General features: G+C 38.1%; 1 protein-coding gene across 2 annotated transcripts in view; it reads right to left on the bottom strand.

The window, feature by feature from the left end:
* Positions 1-27,565, bottom strand: part of USH2A (usherin) — a gene marked incomplete at both ends in the record, with an annotated part of 772,061 nt that overhangs the window by 257,928 nt on the left and 486,568 nt on the right. For both annotated transcript variants that reach the window (XM_082613798.1, XM_082613799.1), the window contains 2 exons: positions 8,577-8,719; positions 9,312-9,462. In XM_082613798.1, the coding sequence (XP_082469924.1) occupies positions 8,577-8,719; positions 9,312-9,462 (294 nt within the window). The remainder of the gene's footprint in view (positions 1-8,576; positions 8,720-9,311; positions 9,463-27,565) is intronic.

Raw genomic sequence — 27,565 nt, 5'->3', positions numbered from 1 at the left:
TCTTTCCTGAAGAAAAGCAAGCGCAAGTCTTGTAAGATATCAATGTTGTCTTGTAAAACGAAATCCTCTGAGATTGGGGTCCATAAAATCAATGGTGGAGAATCAAGCCTTTCAAGTCTAACCCTAACTCACCCTTCCCTGCTGAAAAAAGAATAATATATGCTTACAAATCAGAGTATTTTTCTATTAGGGTTTTCACTCGGGTCTTCCATAATTATTCCTCATCTGTGCATTGTCTCAAACTGTGAGCTTCTTCAGGGAAAAGTAACAACAATGATGCAGTTTGTTCTCTGTTTTGATGGGGATAAGCCTTTTATTTCTCTTGCCTATGATAACAGTCTTATCGGGAAACATCCAGGATAATGAACTGGCACTTCAAGCCTCCACAGAACACAGCCTTTCCTTAAAGATGATCTCTTATCTTGGGAAAGAAGAGATGTTTAATTTCAATTGCATGATCTTTCCCCCCCCCCCCCCCCCGCTTAAAAGCCAGAATACATTTTATTAGCTTCCGGCTCTAGCTGAGTAGGCCCCCAGCACTTGCTGCAGGAAGGGTCCTTAAAGCACGCGACTCAGGAGAGGATGCCGAATGCAGCTTAATTAGCTGCTTTGGCTAAGGAAGTGTTAAAACCTGACTCTTGGCACGCTTTCAATTTAGTGCTTTAAAATGATAAGCCGAATCGTCTAATTCCATATACAAGTCAACCGGCATGCTACTGCATGGCTGAAAGGGTCACCACAATTATGTAAAACATGAGTAATAACTATAATTGGGGTAGTTTGCTAATACAATAAAAAGCTCTGAACATGAGAAAAGTTATGCTCACAGCAGTAGCTATCACTTCTAAAGTAAGAATTCATGGATGAAATGACATGAAAAAGATGGTTATAAACTTTTAATGGAATGATAAAAGGCAAAAGTCAGCCTCTCAGCTGAATTCTTAAAATCCTTATATATCACAATCAGCTCCTTAACTGTAAAATCAATGTGGAGTATAACACGTTGTCAATGCGGCTGTCACTGGAGGGGAGACCGGCAACTATGACAGCCACACAGCTCAGCTGGCTAGTGATGAAAATACAACCGAACAGCCCTCTCCGTGGGTGTAATTGTTTAGAGAACTCCCCTCCTGGAGTGGGGAACGGGGAACATCCTTTCTGTTCAGATCACTGATTCATATTTCAAGCTGTTTCATTACAGCATTAATAACAGAAAGTCGTTTCATTTTGGCAAATGAAATTATCTTTTATGGGAAACGATTTCGCTCATCAGCTTCAAAAACTCAGCCCCAGCTTAAAAGAGAGTAATGAGATTGTTCACGGAGGGGTCTGCTTATTTATTTTTATACTCAGGGGTGTATATTGGGAAGAATGGGTGTGTTGGCACACGCGCGCGTGTGTGTGTGTGTGTGTGTGAATAAACGGTTTGAATGACTCACATCTGTAGTGTGTATATAACTTTTTTCAGTGGTTTTCTTGGGTCTTCTACAACTTGTTTGCTACTAGAGTTACCGAAGATTGCTCAGTTTTCCTGGTATGTTATTACCACCTTGAAGCAACTTTTTGCCATTCTAATTAAAAAATCACTCTGTTCAAAAGCTCTTTTTCAGCAATATTAACTCCATAAATGGATATCCTGTAAACCTGCCAATGAATTAAAAATCAAGGTGGCAAATATATGGATATATAATTATACATAGTATATACCCTACGCTAATTGTTCCTGTATCCTCTTGACATTCACTACTGAAATGTTAGCAGAAGAGTGGAGTGATAGACTCTATCCCATCTTTAGCCATGAGTTTTTTTTATCAATTTATTATTTATACCCCAACTACCTCCCCGAAAGATTTTTTGACAGCTCATAATAAAAGACTTAAGCAATAGGACAAATAAAATAATGATAAAGAATAATTAATCTCATGATGATGAAGAGGGTACAATAGTTGTAACCCAAAACAAATATTAAGAATGTGCACTGCAGTCTGGCACAGATATGAACATTCAGCTTCTTGACAACTGATGAAATAGGAAAAGACCTGTGTAACATAGGCATCATTGCTTAATAAAAGAAACATCTGAAGACTAGAAGGTTGTTGAAATTGAAAGGATATGATGTATAGTCTGCAAGTAGGTGAACCGATACTGGGGAACTATCTTCTCTCTTTCTCCTGAGACCAGGACAGCAGAGGAAGGCTAGGAAGAGTGTTCTGACTCCCAAGATTGGGACTTGTTGTATGAATGGCTATGGATTCTTCCTTGAAAGTTTGGAACAGAAGATGAAATGTGTTGATGTAAGAATTCATGATGGCAGAAAAAAGTCCTAAAAGAACTAGAGGTTCCAAATTTGGAAGAGCAGTGGGCTTTCTGTTCCCAAAAGAGATTCAAGAGCTCAAGAGGGAAATTGAGGCCAGCTGGATAGTTTTCATTAATCAATCCATCCTTTCAAAGGATTTTCTATTGGTCACTTTCAGCTTCTGATCTTAGGATATAAAAATAAAAATGTAAAGATAATAAATATTTGTTTTTATAAATTCTGGGAATGCAAGGATTTGAGGGGTGGAATCTACGCAACAGGAAACAAAGTATGTCAGGACATACATACAGGGCCACTTCGCTCTCAAAATCAGCAGTTTACATTATTTACTTTGCATCATGGATCTTCCATTGTGGGTGAAATAGAGACCTGCACCACTGCTTGAAAGGATAAGCATTCAGAAGTTAGTATTTAAAGCAATTAGGACATGTATTTGGAATAGAAAAGCAAAATCATCGTGCAGCACTACTGAAACTTACAGTTCACATTTCTTCATTCAATAAAATAAAACCTACTGTTACAAATCTGTGTCACCCTCATTTACAAATGCTTCTGGTTTTCTCTCACATAGAACACTCTTAAGATTCAGGTTGAGATTCAATTCTAAAGCACACTCATAAAAAGATCTCTACCACGCAATATTAGTTCTAAAATTTAAATACTCTTAAGGACACAAATATACTTACTGAATGACTGGAAAATCCTGCTCTAGAAGTATCTTGATCAACCGATCAAATTTCACACCACAATTTTACTTCCCCTCCCTGTCACAAGGACTCGGTGTTTTACTCATTACAGGTTGTGAGAATAAGAAGAAAACGTGTTTTCCTTCTGGAATTCTATTTCTATATATCTGTCGCCCTTCATTTTGAAATAGCACGTGGTTTTGGGCTAGCAGAGGTCTCTCTAATGAGAACATTCACTATCCTAGTCAAGACAGCTAATGTTGAATCACAGGGACAGCCAGCAGGCTGCCTCTGACCAAGGCAAAGAATGAGGATTGCCTTTGGGATTTCCTTCTCTTACAACTGCCTCTCATCCTCACCCTCCTTGGCTTATACTCAGAGGCTGGAACCACGGGCAGAACATCCTGCAAGCCGCCCTGCCTGTCTCATGTGTCAGTGGACGCCTCCTACAGCAATTGCTTTTCCCGCCTTTTTCTGAACCAATGATGAGGAAGTAAATTTGAAATCTGATATTGATGTGAACTCCACATAGAAATCATTCCCTATTTCCTCTCCTGGTGTTCTCATCCAGAAAGGCTTTCCTGACGCCCCATTTGAGGGAAATGCTCTCCTCTGGGCTTGATCTCAGCTTTGAACACTCTAACTATGGTTTTACTCTATGTCTTTCTTGCCACCAGACAGTGGACGCCTCAAGTAAAGAAAACTGTCCTATTCATCCTTGTAACTTTCATGTCTCTTTCAGTCCCACCTACACGGCAGGTACCTAGTTAAGGTTTGCTTGGTTGTGTTTTCATGGATTTGCTTACATGAAACTCTTTTTCATCAGTCCATTAACAATTTGGGGTACTTGCTCTATATGAGACCCTCCACCAGGCACTGGAACTACAAAGATAAATAAGATGGAACCCTAGGTCCTGAGAAGTTACCATTCAGAAGGAGATATTGGGCTTCCCTGGTGGCGCAGTGGTTGGGGGTCCGCCTGCCGATGCAGGGGACGCGGGTTCGTGCCCCGGTCTGGGAACACCCCGCATGCCGCGGAGCGGCTGGGCCTGTGAGCCATGGCCGCGGAGCCTGCGCGTCCGGAGCCTGTGTTCTGCAACGGGAGAGGCCGCAGCAGTGAGAGGCCCGTGTACCACAAAAAAAAAAAAAAAAAAAAAAAAGAAGGAGATATTGATGGTACACAAGTAAACACAAACCAAAATTCTAAGGTAGATATGAGGAGGGAAGGCTTCACAGAGGAGGTGGCATATGAGCTGGGGCTTGATGGATGACTAGAATGTTGTCAGACAACAAACGAGGCAGAAATGTGCTCTGATACGGATTTCAATGAACATTGCAAGATCTTCCTCTTTTACTGCAGAAGAACAACTGTTGCCCTGTAAACTGCTATGAGAATCTTAAAGATGAATGAAAGGGGAAAACTGCTCAAAACTGCTAATGAGAAAAGTAAAAGAGGACCCAGATGCTATGATAATTTCCCTCATTGCTTCATCCTTTGCTCACAGTGCAATTTTAAGTACGGAAAAAATAACAGTAAAACCTAATACTATGAGTGAATACAATATGGTAATAGTACTGAAAATCTCACTGTGTAAGTAATAAGATACATCTTTCTATCTTTGAGCAGACTCCAGTCAAAACTCATCAACAATCAGTCTGTTAGCAAAATAATGAACACATAAAAAATTGTCTAAGTAAATCTACAGAATAAACTGTTCAAATCCCACAAATTTTATTTAGTAATGCCTCTTAGATTAATGGTTAAAAATACAAATGTGGAGTTTTTAACTACAAATTTAGTGAAATGATTCAACTTTTCATCTTTGAAAAGTATTTGACAACTAAATGGTCATCTCTAGAAGCAATCTGGCTTTTCTGTTTTGCTTTGTTTTGAGGGTAGAGAAGTGATTTTTAGAAAAGAATCTCATTTTCATTAGGTTGATCTAATCGTGTATACATATATGTTTGTTGTTAAAATGACTCAAAAAAAGAGATATTCCATGTTTCAGTCTTGTTAGTTAAGAAAACTTGGGAGAAATCTGAATTTTATTAGTCTAGGGAAGCTACATTTTTCAAGAAAAGTGGGTTATCTCATATTTTACATAGGGCAGGATGTTAGTAGGCAAAAGAGCACATGCACATTTAAGCTGAAGTTGAAGGAGACTTTCCCTTCCAGCCAGCTACCATTTTCACATGCCTATACCGCACGGAAAACAATTTTAAGCACACAAAAGAGAGGGACAAACAATAAAATCAGAAGAGATGGTTATTTCTGGTTAAAAGATATCAAAAAATTTCAGCTGATAGGTAACTGTCTTCATGTTATTAATCCCATGCTCCCAAGTCTATCACAATCTTAATGCATTTTTGTAGGCTACAGACATTCCAGGTGCTTGGACTGCCAGCAGCTTGTTCAAGAAAAAAAAAAAAAAATCATGTGTTTGTATTTATCTGGCTGCAAATAGTCAAACACTACACTGACCAAGTTGGCTGGAAAAAACATCTTTTATTAACACAAGTTTAACTGGATTTAAAATATTCATAGGAAATGTGCATTATTATTATTTGGCATCAGCACGCTAGATTTTTAAAACTGCATGGAACTGGATATTGGTGGCCCACTGATGTAAATGACAAATTATTTGAAAAAAAAAAAAACTATTAAAATTCCTCACAGGGGGCTTCCCTGGTGGCGCAGTGGTTAAGAGTCTGCCTGCCAATGCAGGGGATGCGGGTTTGAGCCCTGGTCTGGGAAGCTCCCACATGCCGTGGAGCAACTAGGCCCGTGAGCCACAACTACTGAGCTTGCGCGTCTGGAGCCTGTGCTCTGCAACAAGAGAGGCCACGACAGTGAGAAGCCTGCATACCATGATGAAGAGTGGCCCCCGCTCGCTGCAACTAGAGAAAGCCCTCGCACGGAAACGAAGACCCAATTTATTTATTTATTATTTAAATAAATAAATAAATAAATAAGTAAATAAGTAAGTAAATAAATAAGTAGATAAATTTTAAAAAATGGTAGGAAAATGATTACAGAAGAATGAAATATTTTAAAAAAAATTCCTCACAGCCTTTTTCTCCGTCTATGAGAAACTCTCTTTGTACCCAAGCATTTGTTTCTCTGGCTCTAGGTACCTTCCTGCCTAGGTTTCTCTTTCTGCTCTCAGCTGGGTCACAGGCTTGATGAAAATCATGCTCTCGCAGTATCATATGAAAAATATTGCTATTGGTGACCCTTTTTTTTTTGCACCAGAATGTTTCAAGGCTTTGGCTGATGCGGAAAGGTGCCTAGCAATGGCATGAAATTTAAATGTGGGCATGAGGTGACTTCTCTGTTTCATTCTGTAAGGTGATATGTCGAATTTCTACATTGGAAATTGCACTTCACCATTTGGGAGGTGGTGGTTAGGATCAAGTATGAAGTGTGATTCTGGCACGGAGCTGTCAGCATGGGTGGTTTTATAAGCAAGGCTTTGAAGCCTTGACAGAAAAACTGCTTGCGCCCAGTGCCAATCACTCATTCTTTGTCAACTCAATTGCACATCAGAGATGGCATCCAACTCCACTGACACCCAAAATATATAGGACACTGTTATCATGTCTCAGGGGCGAGCATGCACTGGTAACTTAACCTGGAGGGGCAAACAGCCAGCCTTTGGCCCTTTGCTGATGTGTGTGACATCACACGTGAAGCAGAGGAAGAAGAAGTCATCTGTCTTGGTGAAAGGATTTCAGTGAAAATGAAGACTGGGTTAATACCTGCTACAAAATCAAGTGTTACTAATTCTTAATGAAGGAAGATGAAGGGCTAACACTATTGCCTTTGAACCCAGGCCCTAAAAAATCACAAAGGCAGCAGTGTCTCCATGCATGAAAATTCTAACCACATTGAGTCTGTAAGACCTGTTTTATGGTAAGATGAGGCAGGAGAGAAATTTGCTCAACAGAGGATGCTGTACTAATTGGTACTTTACAATGTTTGGGAATTTATTTATGTAGGAGATCCTGACCCCTATTCAATAAAGATCACCCCGGAGGAAATCCAAGTGTTGCCCCCTCTCTATGGGAATAGAAATTGTGGTGCCAAAAAAAGGAGACATTTTCTCTCCTCTTCCATTCTATGGAGCCATCACCTCTGCAGTGGGTGAATAATTATTTTTAGTTAACCTCTACTGAGTGCCAAGCAAGTATGCTCTGTCTAAGGAGATTAGAAATTCATCTTCAGTTGTTTTTAAAACAAAATGTTTCTTTAAAAATCTATTTTGGGTGGGAGCTCTCTGGTTCATACATCTGTATACAGTTGGTGTTCATGTTGCCAGAGTCCCCAGAATGAATGTAACGTTCCCTCTAAAAGGGGTGTAGGTGCGTTGAGTGGTGCATAAATACTTTCTGGGCTTTGTGTGTCGTTTATTGCACTCTGCTGATAATTTACTAAATGGTACCCTTGAGACGAAAGAACTGGATGTGTCCTTGTAAAGTACCAAACTTGCTCCCTGGGAGTAATTACAAATTGGGAGAAATGGATGAACTATTATATATTATTGTTCATATTTTTTTAATGTAAGCATTAAGGAAGGTAGATAGGCCTGATTCCATCTCAGTTGATATCTTGTTCTCAATAAAATAATATAATTAAGGATACTGTAGACATAAAAGAATCAATTTCATATACAATTGATATGGTTTCAAATACCGTGCCTTTTGAGATTAATATCCAGCCTTTTGAAAGTCACTTGGGTCCTCATTGAATATAGAGCCAGAATGGCAACTGGCCAATAGGGCAACATCTTCTAAGAAGTCTCTGATTAAAAGACTTGACAAGATTAACCCTAAAAACCTCATTGTTCAAAGATAGTGTCCTCCTTCACTCTGTGTAGCTTGATTTAATTTCTAACTTTTCTAAAAAATTATACTTCCATATATATACTTTTTAAGAAGTAATTTGTATAAAACTCAATATGATTACCATGCATTTATTTTCTCTATATAACTGAGTAAAAAACATATATATGCAAATAAACTCTTCCATGGAAAGCCAGAAAATTCTCTGTACTGGTTGAATAAGACAATCCCAATGTACTCTTTGTAATACATGCAGAATGATTGTTATCAGATTATACTCCTCTATTCTGGAGGCTGTCTTTCAGGTATGAGTAAAAGTACAATGGAATCTGTTTCCAGAAAAAAAGTATAATGACCTCTAAGTAACTTCATGAAGTAAGGTCCATATTCCGTGTTCTTCTGCAGAGAACACTTGTAATATTCGGTCATAGAGTAGAAAAGGATAACCTTTCTCCTTCAGGACACCTAGATGTACCCTGAAGGGCTGAGTGGGTCCATATCATAATTTATTGTGAATTACATATTCCTGTCTGTAGGCCTAACCCTCCAACCCTCCAAGCCCCCATTTTTCTTCTTTCTGGAAACTTTGACTGTTCTTGTCCTGGAAAAGATTACTGTCCCTCAACATCAAGAAAATAGAGGAGGCTTACTTCTTTGTTTTGGAAAAACTGAAGACTTTAAGACTTCCTAATATAGAGAATATCTGGCTGTGTGTTTTTCAGACCACTTACTGTCCTCTGTGGTGATGAACAGAATCCAAGAACTATGTGCACTGCCAAATCCATTGGAGACCACCAACCGAAATTCATACTCTGTGTACGGTTGGAGATCTCTCACTTCATAGCTTAACGATGCAGAAGGACTGGAAAACAACCTATATGGGAAAGAAATTCTAAAATTAAGAAGCTTTAGACATTCAAAGGAATAAAAAACAAGTACAATCTTAAAGAATTTTCAGGGAATGTCAACATACCTCTCAGTGTTGCAATTTTCTGTCATCACGTGATATCTCTTTTAAAATAAGCAGTCCTTTGGCTAAGGGTTGTATTATTGCATTTATATGAGATGTAAATTCTAGTAGTAGCCTGGAGTGAATTCTAGTCCAGTATTGAGACTGATTGCCACATGGAATTTGTAGAATAAGTATTATAATTTTGTAGCCATAGTCAGACAGCAGATTTTGTGGGGTTCATGTGTGTGCCTGCTCTTGGCAATACATGTGCTCATGAAAAGTTAAGGGTGAAGGAATCTTACTTTAAGCCTCTATAAATGAAAAATTTGCAAAGCAAATAATGATCTCCTAAGGTGTTGCTTTTTGTTTGTTTGTTTGAACTTTGGAGAGGAGGCTTTCATTCGTTGCCAATAAGAACTGACCTATTGTTAAAAATTTAAGATATAGTGAATTTATGGCTACGTTGTAAAACCCAGGTGACTGTTAGAAGGGATGGATGAAGTAGAATGCTTACTCTAGAAACCAGTGGGTGGAGTTGCTGGGCCTCATCTGGAGTTGGTATCTGGGAGAGCCGGGGGCATTGTTCCGAGCTGGTGTAGACCAGACAACCTGAAGACTGGTTGGAGTGGCAGATGAAAGCCTCGGAGGCAGCACGCCATCTGGAGCTGTCGAAAAACACAGATGAATTAGAGCAGAGAAAACTGTGGAGAACATATGCTGGATGGAATCGAAATGCTCCATATACTGGAAAAACTGTTCCTCAGGATCAACAACAATGTTAAACATGGTCCATTTAATTTAACATTTTCATTCCGGAACTACTGTACTTCCTTATTGTTTATTTCAACACAATTACATGAGTATTTCCATCTTAAAAGCCACCCCCCGCCCCAAACAGCAAGACAGATGAGCACGCAGCACATCCCCACCTGTACTTCTGTTTCTCTAATTGAAAACATGGAGGGGATTTAATGAAGCAAATATTAAAGTACCTTCTTAAGTTAACTCTTTGTTCAACAATCAAGCAACTGAACAGTGAAGGAGCCTGGATCTTTTATTTCTTCCATTGATGTCACCCATTGTTTCCTTAATCACACCACGACCATGAACACAACTGGATTTTTTTTTGAGGAAGGTTTATTAAAATTGTATTTTTCTACAAAGAAAGTAGAACATTCCAGCCTTAATTCTCACTTATGAAAATATAAAAACTAAGCTTCTTTCCTCATGTGTTTTATACAGTTGTTTGCCCCTTCTCACAGTGACGCTGCCTTTATTCAAATATGTTACAAGTTGGGGCATAGACTTTTTCTAGTCTAGTTGAATCTCTGGCAAATTCTTCCTGAAGTCAGCATACTTGCTTGATATAATCTGTTAGGGAAATCTATCTGCATAGTTGTAGAAGGCCTAAAAGAAATGAGTGAAGCCTATTCTATTAAGAAATTAAATTTAAAAAATGGACAAGAAGACTTTGGCTATTAAATAAATTTTTCCAACAGGTATAACTTGAATGAACCTCTCATATCAGAGTGTGTTCCAAAGCTAGTCAGAAACTTAAAAGCAAATTAAGCACAGTTCTGTGCCTTTGGGAAAATCACCAGGAAACTCTGAGCTTATGTTTCTTGTCTTTAAAAAGGGGATAGTATTTTGCCTTTTTAGGATTGATGTGAAGACCAGAGACAATGTAAATAAAGCACCTTTTATTGGGTCCTGGTAATTATTAATTGTTAGCTATTGTTATTATACTGGACTAATCCGAACTTCCCTTAGCATAATTTAAGTACTACTATAATGCAATTTTTTTTAGTGTTGAGCCTTCTTTTAATTAATTTATTTATTTTTATTTTTGGCTGTGTTGGGTCTTTGTTTCTGTGCAAGGGCTTTCTCTAGTTGTGGCAAGCAGGAGCCACTCTTCATTGCGGTGCACGGGCCTCTCACTGTCGTGGCCTCTCTTGTTGCGGAGCACAGGCTCCAGACGCACAGGCTCAGTAGTTGTGGCTCACGGGCCTAGTTGCTCCGCGGCATGTGGGATCTTCCCAGACCAGGGCTCGAACCCGTGTCCCCTGCCTTAGCAGGCAGACTCTCAACCACTGCGCCACCAGGGAAGCCTTATAATGCAATTTTTGATTATTGTAATACAAGTTCTTATTGACCAAGGATTACTAGAGGTCATTGCTGAAGGAGGAGAAGGAATCAAAACAATGAAAACAACTATCAGGATTCATTTTCAACTTCCATTTATACATAACGATGTAGTGTGTGACTTTTATATACCCTCCAATTTGGGAGAACTGGCTTATGAACCATGAGGCTAGTGAATGGCCATTGATGAGAATGGAAGAATTAGATTCCACATCTCATCAGTCTGTTGTAAGGGTTCTGAATTCATCGATACTTCACTAATTTATTCAGTAAACATTTATTGAGCCTCTACTCTGTGCAAAGTAGTGTTCTTTGTGTGGAGGGTTAACAACACTGAGTCAACCCTCAGTTGACATGACCCCTGACCCTATGGAACTTATGTAATCGGAGAGAGCGTGTGATGAACAAATAGATACCAATGACCCTACCAGATGGCACTAAGTGCTCAGGTGAAGATTAAAGCAGGGTAAGTGGAGAGAAAGTGAAAAGGAGTGCAGATTTTAGTTATTACACATCAATTCAGATTAGACAGGAGAGCCATAGGAAGAACATGTCATTAGGTGACATTAGAGCAGAGACCTCAGTAACATAAGGAGGTGGTCATGAGAATGTCTACCTGAATGTGTACCTGCCGTTTGGAGGAACAGCAATCTAGCCAAAGAGCAGGCAGGGCAAAGGCAGCGAGGAAGGGAAAGCACTGGCTGTGTGTAAGGAACAGTGGAAAGAAACCAGTGTGACTGAAACTAACTCAGGAGAGGAAGAAGAAGAGAGGAAAAGCTGGAGAGCTAGGCTCAGTCTAGATACCTCTAGAGCCTTCTTAGGGCTACACCTTGAAAGTCAAAGTAAAGGCTTTGGACTCCATTTTAAATGGGGTTGGGAGCCATGGCAGGGTCTTAATCAAGGAAATGTCATGATTCTAAACAAATGAAGGCCACTCTGGCTAAGTAAGAGTGACTTTCTAAGTTGAAGAGAGAGGGAATTATTTAACAAGCAAAAGCTTTTCTTTCTAAATTTTGGAAGTATAGTTTTAACATCTGTTACAACTCATCACAATTATTCCTCAATCACATTCATATAATTATACAGATTTGGTAATTATTGATCAGGGTAGATAAGCTAAGAGACAGAAACAACTGAACTAAAATAAAATGTCTACTCTGATTCCCTGTGAAAAAAAGCAATAAACAAATACAAATCTCTCTTTTTTTAATTTACAATTAAAAAATTATTTATTTTGGTTACTAAGTTGAAAAAAATTACACTTCTTATATAAATTTAAACATTTTAGGGAGCTAGATAATGTTAGTTTTCCAAAGGAGAATGGATTTAGGAGTCAGATAGCTAAAGTTTCAAATCTCATCCTCACCAATTCAGTTCACAAAATTCAAAGCTGATTACATTTTGGCAAGTTTTAACCTCACTGATGTAAAGTCATTTCATTTATAAGTGTACGTCCAATAATACTGACTCTGTAGAGTTTTTAAAGAAGTTAAATTTGTAGCAATTAGCTAAAATGGTGCAAGGAGCACAGTTTACTTCTTGGTAAATTTTGATGTGTGTACCCTTGTGAAGTCACAGATTTTTGTCCCAGGATGGTAATGTGTATATAGATAGACAGATAGATAGATATATAGATAGATAGATAGATAGATCAAGGTATTAAGTTTTAGTGAAATTAATGAGTAAAATGAACAAAAGAATTTTTAAATAGAGTCACACTTAAAGAACCTACAAATTGTTTTTCTTGGTGCAGGCACAGATTAATAAATTAAATGCTCATCAGTAAGAATAAATGCCAAAAGAATAGTTACCTGCTAATGAAAAATTAATCTGCATTTGATAATTTCTTTAAACATTTAAGCAATAATTTCATTGAGATTTCTTTATAATGGTACAACCTCTACCTTAAACACTGGATCAAATATTCATAAACCATGAATTATGACAGTGTGGCTAACCAATTAAATATCTGAACTTGCAATAAATTAAAACTTCATATACTTCTTAATTTCAAATAGCCTTCAAGTTGCCTTCAAAAAGGCAAGATCAAGGACTTTTTTTTAGAGTAACTAAATGTTTAGAGACAGTGAATACAAATTGTTAATCTTTTTATGAAAATTTTCCATAATAAAAATTATTTTTAGGTCATAGTAACTCAATTTAATAGAATATTTGTTCGTGCAATAAGTTTAAAATATCTTAAAGAAAATTATTTTTAAATGTTATGATTTTTAGGGAAAATAAAAATGTTAAGGAAAATAAAAATGTGTTGTAGTAGGTCGCAGGTTTTAAGATACATATTTATTTCAACTTGCTATTAACTTTATGTCTTTCACATCCACATGTGGTAGGGAAACTGGATATAGTGTTTTATGACAAAATAAATTTTCAGAAAAATGTATAATCTTAATTTTACAATGTATAAATTACTCATTCCCTAAATTATAACCTTTCAGTTTGAATGGGGCTTGCGTTGTCAGAATACTACTTTACACACAAAAAGCTAAGTCAGAGAGGCATGGGGAGAAGGCTGGAAGCAGGGAAGTTACCTATTGCAGTCAACCAGGCTAGCAGATGACAGCAGCTTACATTCAAGTGCCAGCAGTGGAGATGGGGGCATTAGTTTGTGGTTCAGTTGACTGTGGCGTGTGTCACTGATAGACAATAAAGGAGTCAAAGGTGATGCCAATGTGTTTGGCCCAAGCACCCAGGTGACTGGCACCTGAGTGGAGAAATGGGATAGGGAGGGGATCAAGAGTTCTCTTTTGTCCACATTACATTTAAGAGGTTTATTACACAACTACAGTGGCTACACCAAGGACAAAGTTGCAGATGTGAGTCTGGATAGGAACTGTGGATCAATGTCCATGAGGTATTTCATGGCCGAGATGTGATGAAATAAACGAGAGGGTGAGTGTAAATAGAGCGAATGTAGAAGAGGTCTGAGCAGTGAGGTCTGGGGTCCTCCAAAATTTTGAGGGGTTGGGGGAGGGGGAGGTCTCTGCAACAAAGGAGATTTACTTATGGGAGTGAGCACTGAGGTAGGGGAGAAGCTAAGAGAAGGGGCACTCTGGAAGCCAAGTGAAGAAAGCATCGCCGAAAGGAAGGCCTGATCGACTCCATCAAATGTGCTGAATTTAAGGAAGGAAGAGACTAAGAATTAAGCTTTGTCTTTGGCCAAGTGGACGTGACCTTGTCAAGAACAGATGCAGTTCAGTGGTGGGCGTGGCAGTTTGATTTGGGAAAACTGAAAAGGGAATGAGAGGGAAGGCAATGAGAGGGAAGGCAATGAGTGGGTAGAGTGAGCATAGAAGACTCCTGAGGGATTTTGTTCTAAAGGGGAGAAGACAATGGGGAAACACTTAGAGAAGCTTCTGGTATCAGAGGAAGGCTTTCTAAACACTGGGAGAGGTTGCAGCAGTTGCATGCTTCTTGGAATGACCCAGAAGAGATTAGGGGAAATGATGATGTAGGAGAAGGAAGAATAATTAATTGCCAAAGCAAAGTCCTTGTGTGTCTGTGAGAGAGAGGTGAGCCAAGGCACATGCCAACTGAATTGAGAGCTGGTGCATGTGGGCTGTCGAATAGAGCAGGGACAGCCCACCACTGTGCAGAAGTGAATACAGACCCAGGCTGCAGATGTAGAGTTAGGTAGATCTGGTGATGGGAAAACAGCAAAGGTCTCTTCTGATGGCGTCCGTTTTCCCAGTGAGCAAAATAAAAGCAAAGGCATCCCCTCTGTGCCAAAGTGTGGGAGTGAACTGGTTGCTTGAACAGAGAAGAAATGGTATGAAGTAGTTCTCTCTGGTAGTGGAAATAGGACATACCTAGGAAAGGCAATAATGTGGCTATCCAGGGCCAGATACCCAGTCACTTAACTATAAATCTTTGGATTGAGGGACATTTGCTGCCAAAGACTTTTTAATTGATATTTTGTCTGTGAGTACCAATACATATAACCATGATGATTTCTTATTTGATATATATTCTTTGATATATATTTGATATATATTCTTTCATTGATGTATAACAAATGCACACATATCAAAAGAGCCTGGGCAAAAAGTAATGTCCAAATTGCATATAATGTATAACATATAAAACCATGTCCCTCATTTGATTGTTTTTTGTCTAACGTTTCTGTCAAGGAATATAATATCACTGACAATCCAAATTCGGAATAAGAATCAGTTCTGATAAGTCATCAGCATGAAAAAAATTAGAGTTTTAAATATTTACACAAAAATCCTTCAAGTGTTAAAAACTGCATTACCGTGTTGTCGGGAAAGAAAAAATGCCCAGAAGATGCTCCGTAATAATAATGATAAAGTATCTTGGATTCTCTTTTGAGTGATAACACGAAAATTTGCTCCGTTAAATTGGTCACACTGCAATTATATAAAATCCCAAAATATTTCCAAACAAAGTGATCATCTTAAATTACTGACATATAACTATTCATTCTACATGCTTTCAGTAACACTGAATTCTGGCAACGTTTTTTCCCTTCCAGTTAACCCCTTTTATCCTAGACCTATTCCTCTGAGGGTCTTTAGCATCAAAGCAATAACTAGGAACCAGCCGTAATTCCACCCCTGGTTTCTTAACACAAGAGCCATGTACCTATCAGCTTGATATACTGTCTCCAAGATGCTGTGTTGCTCAAAAAGCTTCTCTCAAGTTTAATATGACCCTCACGAGGCAAGCACTCCACAACCTCGTGAATCAACACATCTTGTCCAGTAAATACTAATTCTACAAAGGCAACTGGGCTACCTCAATCTATAAATTCAAAGGAAGGGTGTTTTTACTAAAATTTCAAATTTAACCTTTTTTAGAAGGCAAAATGCATATAGAACATTAAGCAATAAATTAAATCACAGAGTAGACTAGTCTAGATGGCATAATCTATTGAATGTCTGATTGCATTAAACTTTTGTGATGTACACTAGTAGACTCTTCCCTAAACAAACGAACAAAATGCCCCAAACATTTGCTCCATACAGGCTTATAGAACTCTAAAAAGCAAAAACAGAGGCTTTTTTTTTCATGTGGCCAGTGACTACCAAAGCTATAGCGACCAGAAGAAGAAATTTGTGGGGAAAAAATGAATTCACATATTTTGCATATTCACATTCAAATATGCTTCACATACACACCAATGTCTCAGGACAGCCCACCAACTTGTTACTACTACAGTGTGATTTGGGGGTGTATGAGTGTGCATTTCAAAATACTGGAATAAAATGCTGCATTAAGGTATCAAAGAAGTCTATAGTGTTTTGTATTCACAACTGTAATAAAGGATATTGAATGCCACTCTGCACAAGGTTCTTTGCTGGGGGTAGGGAAAGGGAAGAATAAATAGAAAGGGGGATTAGATCACCAACTTTTTATTTAACAGAGAGACAAGACATGAGTCAAACAACACAGAATGTGTACAGAGAATAAAAGAGGTGTAAGTGCTTCAGGAGTTTTAGAAGTTAGAAATTCACAACCAGATACACTGGACCTTGCCTTTCAGAGGAACAGACACGGTCATGGGGCACTGTTAAGTAGCTCACGTGGAGTCACCATGTCCTCAGCCTAATTCCAGTGCCCAAGACTCCCATCACCTCTGCTCGTGCTCATTCCAAGCAGATGTCATGCTTTCTACTGGTTTCACTTAAAATCTGACTTCGGCCCAGCTCACACTACTCTCTCATTTCAGAGATGAGATGGTTGGCATCCTCATCTAGGTTTCCCTGTTAACATAAGAGAAACCATGGCCTTTCATCTATCTGCATCCTGGCTGCATCGCTGAATAGCCTGGCACATAGTCAAAAATCCCCGGATTACACATTTTCCTCTCATTTTCTGAAATAGCTACATATGAGCAAGGATTTTAAATTCTAGTTTCCAGAATGGAAAATTAAAGTTCAGACACATCTATTGAGTCGCTGAGTCATAAACAAATTGAAAACAGAAGGCAAGACTCCATTTCCCGTCACTAAACCATATGTCATTAAAAAAGATATTAATTATGAGGGATATGCAGATGTGCTAACAAATGGACAGTCAACCTTGAGCACAAGGATGTACAAATAGAGCAGCATTGAACAGTGACAAGTAGGTTAAAACAGATTTAATGTTAGCGAAAGAGACTCTCCTAAGAGTTAACTTTTGGAACACATACGGTGTGCCAGGTTCTTTAACATGATTATTTCCAATCCTCAGAATTACAGGACAAAATTGTAGTGTTATCTCTCTGTAGTATTAGATAAAGCATTTGAGGTTCAGAGGGCTCTTATTTTATCTCAAATCACAAAACTGGTTATACTGGCAGAGTGAGGATTTAAACTGGGACTGGTTAAGTTCAAGGGCAGTGCTCTTAATTTTATACCACAAAACAGCATGTTATAGTAGGTGATTTATAAGAGAGAATAAATATTAAGCACATTAAATAAATATGAAAAAAAACCATTTACACTATTAAACACATTCGTTTTCGTAAAGGTTGGATTTATTTTCTGTCCAAGTCATATTCTTCCATAGTACTTTCTGGTCTTATTTCTTTATCATAGCATCTCATTATCTATGAGGAACTTCACACAGAACTACTAATATGAATTTGCTAGTTCTCAAGAACGACTCAAAGCCCACAGAAATTCAACGAAATGCAAAATGGAGAGGTCTTTACATTTGTAAGACAAATAGATTTTTGAAAATTAAATGTTATCTAGAGGCATGTCATGGAAGTGATCTTTGACCAAAGAATGGTCAAAGCATTTTAAATTTGGAGGGCAGATAGCTTAAACACTACCAAGTCTAACTTCCCACCAGATAAAGGATTCTTGCCTAAAACATCCTAAACAAGTGACATTCAGGTGTCTGTTCATTACCAGTGATAGGAAAATAGTTGCTCTGTAAGTCACCCCATTATATTATTGTTCTTCTTGTTGGTTAGTTCTTTCTGAGGGAGAGCTAAAAACTATATTATTTCTATAAAACTTAGGCTGAATATAATCTTTTGCCCATATCGAGACCTTCTGAGAGCAAAACAGGGAACTGTAAATAACCAACATGGGTGAACTGAGCTGCAGCAGGCATGAATTGGGACCATCTTGGGCAGTGGGTACATGTGGTTGTTCGTGCTAATGACACTGAACTCTTTGGGACCTTGTCTGAGTCACGCTGATCCCCGAGAACAAGCCATCACTACCATCAGGGATAGAACTTCAGGCATTTTTAACCAGTCGTCCTCTTTTCCAATAAATTTCCCCATTTCCGGTTAAACATCTCTGCTCCCTCTAATGAGTTTCATATAAGAGGATTCCTCAACCACTGTCTAGCCTTGTTACCTGATTTGGATGTGTTCCATTTTGATAATATCCTTTCAAACCATCAAGCCTTATACCTAAACTAAACCCTCCCTGTGCATTCTGACGAGGGCAGGACACAGGCATACTCTGACTTTCCTTCCTTCAAGTGACATGGCTGAAACCTCAGAGACCATCTGAATGTTGGCCTGCTTAATATTGGAGTTCATCACTGTCATTCAGATTGGCTATGTGGTTGATTCAAAATGGTCTTTGGATAGCTAAAGATGCCAAGTCAATAATTTTTCAAAGGACACATAGAATCTCGGAGGAATATTACTAAAGAAGCAAAGTATTTAAGTAGATATCATAGTGCCTAGGCCAGTGCTTTGTATATGAAAGATGTCCTGTAAAAATGGGCCAATATCACCGATGAACATAGACGCAAAAATCCTCAACAAAATACGAGCAAACAGAATCCAACAGCACGTTAAAAGGATCATACACCATGATCAAATGGGGTTTATTCCAGGAATGCAAGGATTCTTCAATATACGCAAATCAATCAACGTGATACACCATATTAACAAACTGAAGGAAAAAAAACATATGATCATCTCAATAGATGCAGAGAAAGCTTCTGACAAAAGTCAACACCCATTTATGATAAAAAAAAACCCTGCAGAAAGTAGGCATAGAGGGAACTTTCCTCAACATAATAAAGGCCATATATGACAAACCCACAGCCAACATCATCCTCAATGGTGAAAAACTGAAACAATTTCCACTAAGATCAGGAATAAGACAAGGTTGCCCACTCTCACCACTATTATTCAACATAGTTTTGGAAGTTTTAGCCACAGCAATCAGAGAAGAAAAGGAAATAAAAGGAATCCAAATCGGAAAACAAGAAGTAAAGCTGTCACTCTTTGCAGATGACATGATACTATACATAGAGAATCCTAAAGATGCTACCAGAAAACTACTAGAACTAATCAATGAATTTGGTAAAGTAGCAGGATACAAAATTAATGCACAGAAATCTCTGGCATTCCTGTACACTAATGATGAAAAATCTGAAAGTGAAATCAAGAAAACACTCCCATTTACCACTGCAACAAAAAGAATAAAATATCTAGGAATAAACCTACCTAAGGAGACAAAAGACCTGTATGCAGAAAATTATAAGACACTGATGAAAGAAATTAAAGATGATACAAATAGATGGAGAGATATACCACGCTCCTGGATTGGAAGAATCAAAATTGTGAAAATGACTCTACTACCCAAAGCAATCTACAGATTCAATGCAATCCCTATCAAACTACCACTGGCATTTTTCACAGACCTAGAACAAAAAATTTCACAATTTGTATGGAAACACAAAAGACCCCGAATAGCTAAAGCAATCTTGAGAACGAAAAATGGAGCTCGAGGAATCAGGCTCCCTGACTTCAGACTCTACTACAAAGCTACAGTAATCAAGACAGTTTGGTACTGGCACAAAAACAGAAATATAGATCAATGGAACAGGATAGAAAGCCCAGAGGTAAACCCACGCACATATGGCCACCTTATCTTTGATAAAGGAGGCAGGAATGTACAGTGGAGAAAGGACAGCCTCTTCAATAAGTGGTGCTGGGAAAACTGGACAGGGACATGTAAAAGTATGAGATTAGACCACTCCCTAACACGATACACAAAAATAAGCTCAAAATGGATTAAAGACCTAAATGTAAGGCCAGAAACTATCAAACTCTTAGAGGAAAACATAGTCAGAACACTCTATGACATAAATCACAGCAGGATCCTTTTTGACCCACCTCCTAGAGAAATGGAAATAAAAACAAAAATAAACAAATGGGACCTAATGAAACTTCAAAGCTTTTGCACAGCAAATGAAACCATAAACAAGACCAAAAGACAACACTCAGAATGGGAGAAAATATTTGCAAATGAAGCAACTGACAAAGGATTAATCTCCAAAATTTACAAGCAGCTCGTGCAGCTCAATAGCAAAAAAACAAACAACCCAATCCAAAAATGGGCAGAAGACCTAAACAGACATTTCTCCAAAGAAGATATACAGATTGCCAACAAACACATGAAAGAATGCTCAACATCATTAATCATGAGAGAAATGCAAATCAAAACTACCATGAGATATCATCTCACACCAGTCAGAATGGCCATCATCAAAAAATCTAGAAACAATAAATGCTGGAGAGGGTGTGGAGAAAAGGGAACACTCTTGCACTGCTGGTGGGAATGTGAATTGGTACAGCCACTATGGAGAACAGTATAGAGGTTCCTTAAAAAACTACAAATAGAACTACCATATGACCCAGCAATCCCACTACTGGGCATATACCCTGAGAAAACCATAATTCAAAAAGAGTCATGTACCAAACTGTTCATTGCAGCTCTATTCACAATAGCCCGGAGATGGAAACAACCTAAGTGTCCATCATCGGATGAATGGATAAAGAAGATGTGGCACATATATACAATGGAATATTACTCAGCCATAAAAAGAAACGAAATTGAGCTATCTGTAATGAGGTGGATAGACCTAGAGTCTGTCATACAGAGTGAAGTCAGTCAGAAAGAGGAAGACAAATACTGTATGCTAACACATATATATGGAATTTAAGAAAAAAAAATGTCATGAAGAACCTAGGGGTAAAACAGGGATAAAAACACAGATCTACTTGAGAATGGACTTGAGGATATGGGGAGGGGGAAGGGTAAGCTGTGACAAAGCGAGAGAGAGGCATGGACATATATACACTACCGAACGGTAAGGTAGATAGCTAGTGGGAAGCAGCCGCATAGCACAGCGAGATCAGTTCCGTGCTTTGTGACCCACTGGAGAGGAGGGATGGGGGGGTGGGAGGGAGGGAGACGCAAGAAGGAAGGGATATGGGAACGAATGTATATGTATAACTGATTCACTTTGTTATAAAGCAGAAACTAATACACCATTGTGAAGCAATTATACTCCAATAAAGTTGTAAAAATAAAAAGTAAGGTTTTAAGTAAATAAACAAATAAAGGTGAAATTAAAAAAAAATAAGGCAACTACTTCTATGCCAGACACTGTCCTATGCTCTGGGAATACAGTGATGAACAAATTAAAACAGTTTTATTAAGGAGAGAGAGACAATGGAAAAGAAATAGAATCATTTCTTTTCTCCCCCCACTTTTTATGAGTTCTTTTTTTCCCCCCAGCTTTATCGAGGTATAATTGACAAATAAAACTGTATATTTAAAGTATACGGTGGGATGAATTGACAGATGTAGACACTGTGAAGTGATTTACACAAACAAGTTAATTAACACATCCATCACCCCACAGTTACCTTTTGTGTGTGTGTGTGGTGAGAACATTTTAGCAAATAAGTAGTAGTTCTAATGTAAGGGATTGGGAGTGATGAGGGAGGAGGTGAGGGCAAAGCTGATACTTTAGGTGGGGTAGGGGGGGAGATCATATTTGAGCTGAGACTTATGAATCACAGGGGAACGCACATCTCAGGCTGGCCCAAGACAGGGGTACGCTTGGCCTGAGCCTTGAAGGCGGTGTGCCTTGAGCACAGCGAGCGAGGCAGAAACTGGGAGGAAAACTGTACAGAGGATTTGGTGATGGAACAGAGGTGGGGATGCAGAGGGAGAAAGAAGCCTGGATCCTAACTTTCAGGTCAGAGTGACTAACTACGATGAGATCGTTTTCTGAGATGGGTCTACTGGGGAGGAGTGTTTGGTACGCACTGCATTCATTTGACTTTATAATTGGACCATGAATTAGAAGGTGTGAGTATTGCATTACTTTTACACGTCCTTGTGATTGCTCTAAGTGCCAGGCTGGGACTCAGTCATGGGTACTTTGATTTAAAACTCCATCTTTTTTCTTGTTTACCATGCAGCCTCCTGAGAACCCACTTCCTGGTTCACGGATGGTAACTTCTTGCTGTGTCCTCACATGGTGGAAGGGGGCAAGGGCGCTTTTGGGGGCCTCTTTTATAAGGGTACCAATCCCATTCATGAGGACCCCACCCTCATGACTGCCCAAGGTCCCACCTCCTAACAACATCACATTGGGGTATAAGGTTTCAACTTATGAACTTGAGGATGACACAAACATTCAGACCATAGCAGATAAGTGACTTGCACAAGTGCATATAGTTAATAAGTGGTTGAACTGCTGTTTGAATCTAGCAACTTGGCTCCAAAACCCAAACTCCTAACTGTTATTTTAAGCAACACCTTTTAAAGTGACTCAGTAAGCCAGAATCTTGCCCCTACTCACAAGCACAAAAGGGTTTTGCCTCCTTTCCCTGATTCTTCCCCATCTGTCCTCAGGAGTCCAAAGAACCAATTCTGAGTGTGGGTATTGCTTTGAGGAGTGGAGAAATCTTATAGCTAGGTGATTTGGAATGAAGACATTTTTGAAGCTTATTTTTTTTAAAATGATTATGTCATTTAAATCTTGAGGAGGCTTATTTGAGGATAGAGATTTGGAAAAATTGCCTGTGTCTTCCTTAGTCTATCTCAGTTTCTCAAGGATTTTTTTCCCTCTCTTTTCAAAGTACTTTTGGCTCTCAGATCTCCCAGAAAGGTCTCCAGAGAAAAATAGAAAAACAAGATGCTTAGCAAGGGCTACAGGTTTTATGGATCCAAGTTAAAGAAATGATGACATTTTCTCAAGGTTGTCACCAGGGTCATAGAGAAGTATTTAGGACAAAAGCCCTGTCTAGAAAGCATGTGCATAAAATAAAAATTTTGTAAAAAACCCATCATTTACCTCTTAGCCCAGTGACAAAACATTATGGAGTATGTCGTTGAATAAAGCCTGAAGATGGTACTTTTATCTTTGGTCTTTCGCTGACTCTTTTGGGTCTACATTTCTGAGGGAAACCCAAAACCTCACCACCATTTTACTGGTGTGAGACTACCTCAATCAAAATTGGTGCAAATATTTGTCAAAAGTTACACAAAACCCAATTGGCAGATCTCACGTGGCTCCAGTAACTGTTCTTCATGAAATGAAACATTATCCCCATGTTCACTAAGAATGCTTTATTTAGAATGGAAAAGAAGCAGGAATATTCTCAGTTACAGTTTATAATAAGAGTAATATAGAAAGGGACAGCAAGGGTGAGTCAAGGGCACCAGAATAAAAAGACACCACTGAATACTAATTGCTATTGACCATTTTGAGAAATGAAAGATTCCACTTCATATTAGCATCCATAGAACTAAGGCAATATACCTCTACCTTCATTTTTCTTTGTGGTTTAAGGTTAAGGAATTGCTTAAGATTACTCTGCAAGACAGTTTCAGTGAATTTGTTAACCAGGAAACCTCAGACAGACCGAAGTCATCTTCTGTTAATTTTGAAATACCCCAAAGCTGCAGCTCACTGTGCTCAGAGAAAAATACGGACTTTGAATTTCATTAGATACATTATTTGTTCAACTGGGAGTGGAACTGTCTCTTTGTCAGACTAATTAGAGGCCCTAACAGTGGTGGTCATAATGTCCAAAAGTTTTTTTTTTTTTTTGTTCCATCTCAAGCCACCAACCAGATTTTATTCTTTTTCCTTGGAGAGACTTTCCTAGATTTAGACACTCTATTTAAGCCTTTGCTTTTGACATTTGAGTTCCTCTTAGTATTCCTAAGAGTATTTCTTAGTCTTCCTATGATTTTGAACACCATCATACTCATCCAAATTAGTTTCCAGGCAGCATAGATTAAATTATTTTTCCCTGAAAATCTGATTACTTGGGCCCTTTGTGTAGAGGATTGGTTATAAAGGTCATTTTAACAATGGGATTGGACCTAATATTCCAGTTGATTAATTAATTACTCAAATGATAACTAGATCTAGCCTTAAAACACTCAGATTATATATTGGGCCTCCCTTACCTCAATGGGCCATTCATTTCACATTCTCTATTAGGAAGACTAAAACAATAGTCATCAGCAGGATAAAAAATGCTGAGACTTCTAAGAACTGATTTCAGATCATAAATAGTAGAGTTAGAATCAGAATCTGAGAATATAAAACGATGCTCATTTGACCACAATCATGATCAATAACTATGTGTAACTTAGTTTATGTGATTAAAATCCATAATCAGGCTATTAGTGAGTTATTTGTTTCTAGTAATTTAGCCACACAAGTGCTAAATTGTATAGCGCTGGTATCAGAAAGTATATGGAATTAATACCAAGGAATTTTGTCAGTTTTAGGTTTATATACCTGGGGAATTCAGAAGTAGAAAATACATGTATTAATATTAATAACACTTCTTTAATGTATATGTAGCACAATTATAATACCAATTGAAGACTAGCATGGTAATCAAAACACAGCTTTGCCTAGAAGAAGAAAGCATAGATCATCCCCAATTCCCAAGAATCTTCAATTAGTAATTTCAAAAATGGTTATTGGGTATATTGCATAAACATGACAGGATCCTCCTTCACCTTAAAAGTTTAACTCAAATGTTTCCTTTACTTCAGGAATCAGTAGCCATTAAAAAGGGGGTGCTAGTTCGTTGCCACCCATTCTGGTCACATATGGTTGGAGGATATACCTTTGCAAAGTAATATACAATTACTATGTGACCAGCATTGTATTATATTCTTTGCATGCATTTATCATACATAATTCCCTCAGTGTCAAACTTATGAGGTACTTAATACCATTTCTCCCACTTTATGGCAAGAAAAAAATGAGGCAAAGCATATATGATTGTATAACTTAATTTCTTAATTTGAACCCAATCTGGCTGATTTTAGAATCCATCCTCTTAATCATGAGGGTAATTTGCTTGTGTGTGAGTGTGTATATGTGTGTAGGAATTACAGATAAACAGAGGAGATAAAGAATATGGTACTTTTGTGTGTATCATTTTTATCCTGTATCCAATTTTTTTTCCCTTCAAGCAACTTCTAATCTCATATTTTCTCAGGAACTAAGAATTGGCAAATGTTACTTTTTAATTTTTCTTCTAAGCAAGGAAGGATTGACAAAAAGAGAAAAGTTAACTTCAGATTATCAAGAATGTTAACTTCAGATTATCAAGAATTTTTCACTGGACACATGTATTTAAATTTTAAAGATTTAAATACATTTGTATTTAAATACATTAAATACAAATGTATTTAAAATTTAGAGATTTTAGCCTAGCCAGCATCAATTCACTGATTCTGCAGTAAGGACTGTTTGGCCATGTCACCAACAGACAGAATAGCAGAAATAACTGTATGTTTTATTAAAAACCTATTTTTGTCTCTCTTTTTTTTTTTTATCTTAAACTCTAATTTAGTTGTTGTTCCCTTAGGTACAAAGTACACAGTTCATAATTCATTTGATATAAAATGTCAGTTTAGATTCTTGCCTGTCTTTGATACATGAGAAAAAACATGTACATTTCAATTTCCTCAATGCCAGAAATACCAGGAACAACCCCCCGCTGTGCGTCTCTGAGACCTCTGTGTTAAATTAAACATCAAGATCCCGAAACTGTGGGGAAGGAGATTTCCAAGACAGAGAGTGCAAATACATGAGACAGAGGGAGACAGCTAATGTCTTTCCTATCAGTGGTGTGATATCTCCCAGAGAGCATCTTTGATTCTCAAATTAGTCCTCACTTATAATTTAATATACCACAACCCGTCTGCTGTTTCCTTCCATGTGGCTTTCAGAGGCGATGGTTGGAATCATCAAGGAAAATAAACATTTCGATGTTTGGAGCTTGGTTTAATTTTCAACCTAACTAGTGATAGTTTATGTATATTTTGTGCTTATTATGTGTCACGCTTTCTATTCTTTAAAAAAATAGTCAGGCACTTACTTCTATGCCAGCTGATATTCCCAGGGCACACACATCCTTTCCCCCTTAACCAAAACCCACTGAGGATGGTTATGTAATGACAAAATCACTTTTCAGATGAACAAATTGAGGCCTAGAGAAGAGATAACTTTCCCGGGGTCACGTGATCAATAAATGAACATGCTGGGGATGGTGGGTGGTGGTGAAGTTCAAAGTCATATAGTCTGACAGATGCTGCAGTCAATGTGCTTAACAAATACACAGTTTAAGACACACGCTTCCTTGATTTAGAGAGTCAAACATGTGAACGAGATTCAAGCCTTCTTTTGTGGATATACCCTCAACCTCAGGCTTTCATGAGGAAGGTGGTCCTCCTTCCTGAGGGCCCAGAAGACACAGAAGGCCCTTCCTGAGACCACGCCAGGGAACGATTCCCCTACATGCTCATACTGTTTATACTCCTGGGTTCGCCAATATTCCACGTGGAATTAAGTGTCCTCATCTGACTGATGTGCTTTTTAATCTGTTCTTGAAACATTGTTTTAGCCCAAGGAGAAAAAGATTCATTCAGTCAGTCATTCCTTTTTACAAATATGAGCTCTCTTGCTCTTTCTATGAATTTAAAAAATTTTTTCAAAATTAACATCATTAGATAAATTCAGACTCTCTTTATAAGAGTTTAAATTATATACAATCAGAAGATCACATCTATTCCTTTCCCTTGATATATAGAGAGCATTAACACAGGAAATTCAATTTTAATATAGGCCCAAAGAGAGGACAATTTAGTAATTAGCAATAACGACACCATTCTTACATACTAGTGTTTGGGGTAAATGGATTTTCACAAGTTCTAATGAGATTGTCTATTGTACACCTACACAAAAGCCTATGCACCAGCAATTCAAATCTGAAAGCTTAAACTTTCTATTACGAGCCAAAGAAAGAAGTGTACATTTCCACTCATGTCACTTGAGAGCTAAAAATTGAGAAAAAGAAAAATTTTCAGAAAAGTTAAATGCATCTTTTCTCCTAAATAGATAAATATGAGGTTATTTTAATATTCTCTTCTTCTAACTAGAGTTTATCTTAGACATAAAGTCATGGGGGAATATGAAAGAAGTTGGTCGAAATACTTGGTGGGCAAGTAAGTATCTGTATCCACACACCGGGAAAGGATGTTCCAACTGGTCAACTCCATAACTTTGCTTCTGCTTAGTGCTCCTTTGTAAGGCTGTAAAAAGTCTGTTTTAACTGAATTTTCTTCTTCTCATTAGATTGTAAACTTTAAGCGTTTTTGGGTCATGAAGCCAAGTGAGAACAGCTCTCTAGTTCACTGGCAACACGTTCTGAACACCTGATACTTCAACCAAACAATTCTGTTGAAATTATATTTGGTACCACTGTAGAGTCAAGCCGCATAGAAATGGTCAGTGGAAGGTGTTTCAAAGAGGTAACAGTGCAGTGGCTCAGAACCAGGTTTCTGT

Source organism: Mesoplodon mirus (assembly GCF_964341445.2).
Source record: "Mesoplodon mirus genome assembly, chromosome: 3".
NCBI lineage: Eukaryota > Metazoa > Chordata > Mammalia > Artiodactyla > Ziphiidae > Mesoplodon > Mesoplodon mirus.
This window is presented reverse-complemented; position numbering and strand designations above follow the sequence as displayed.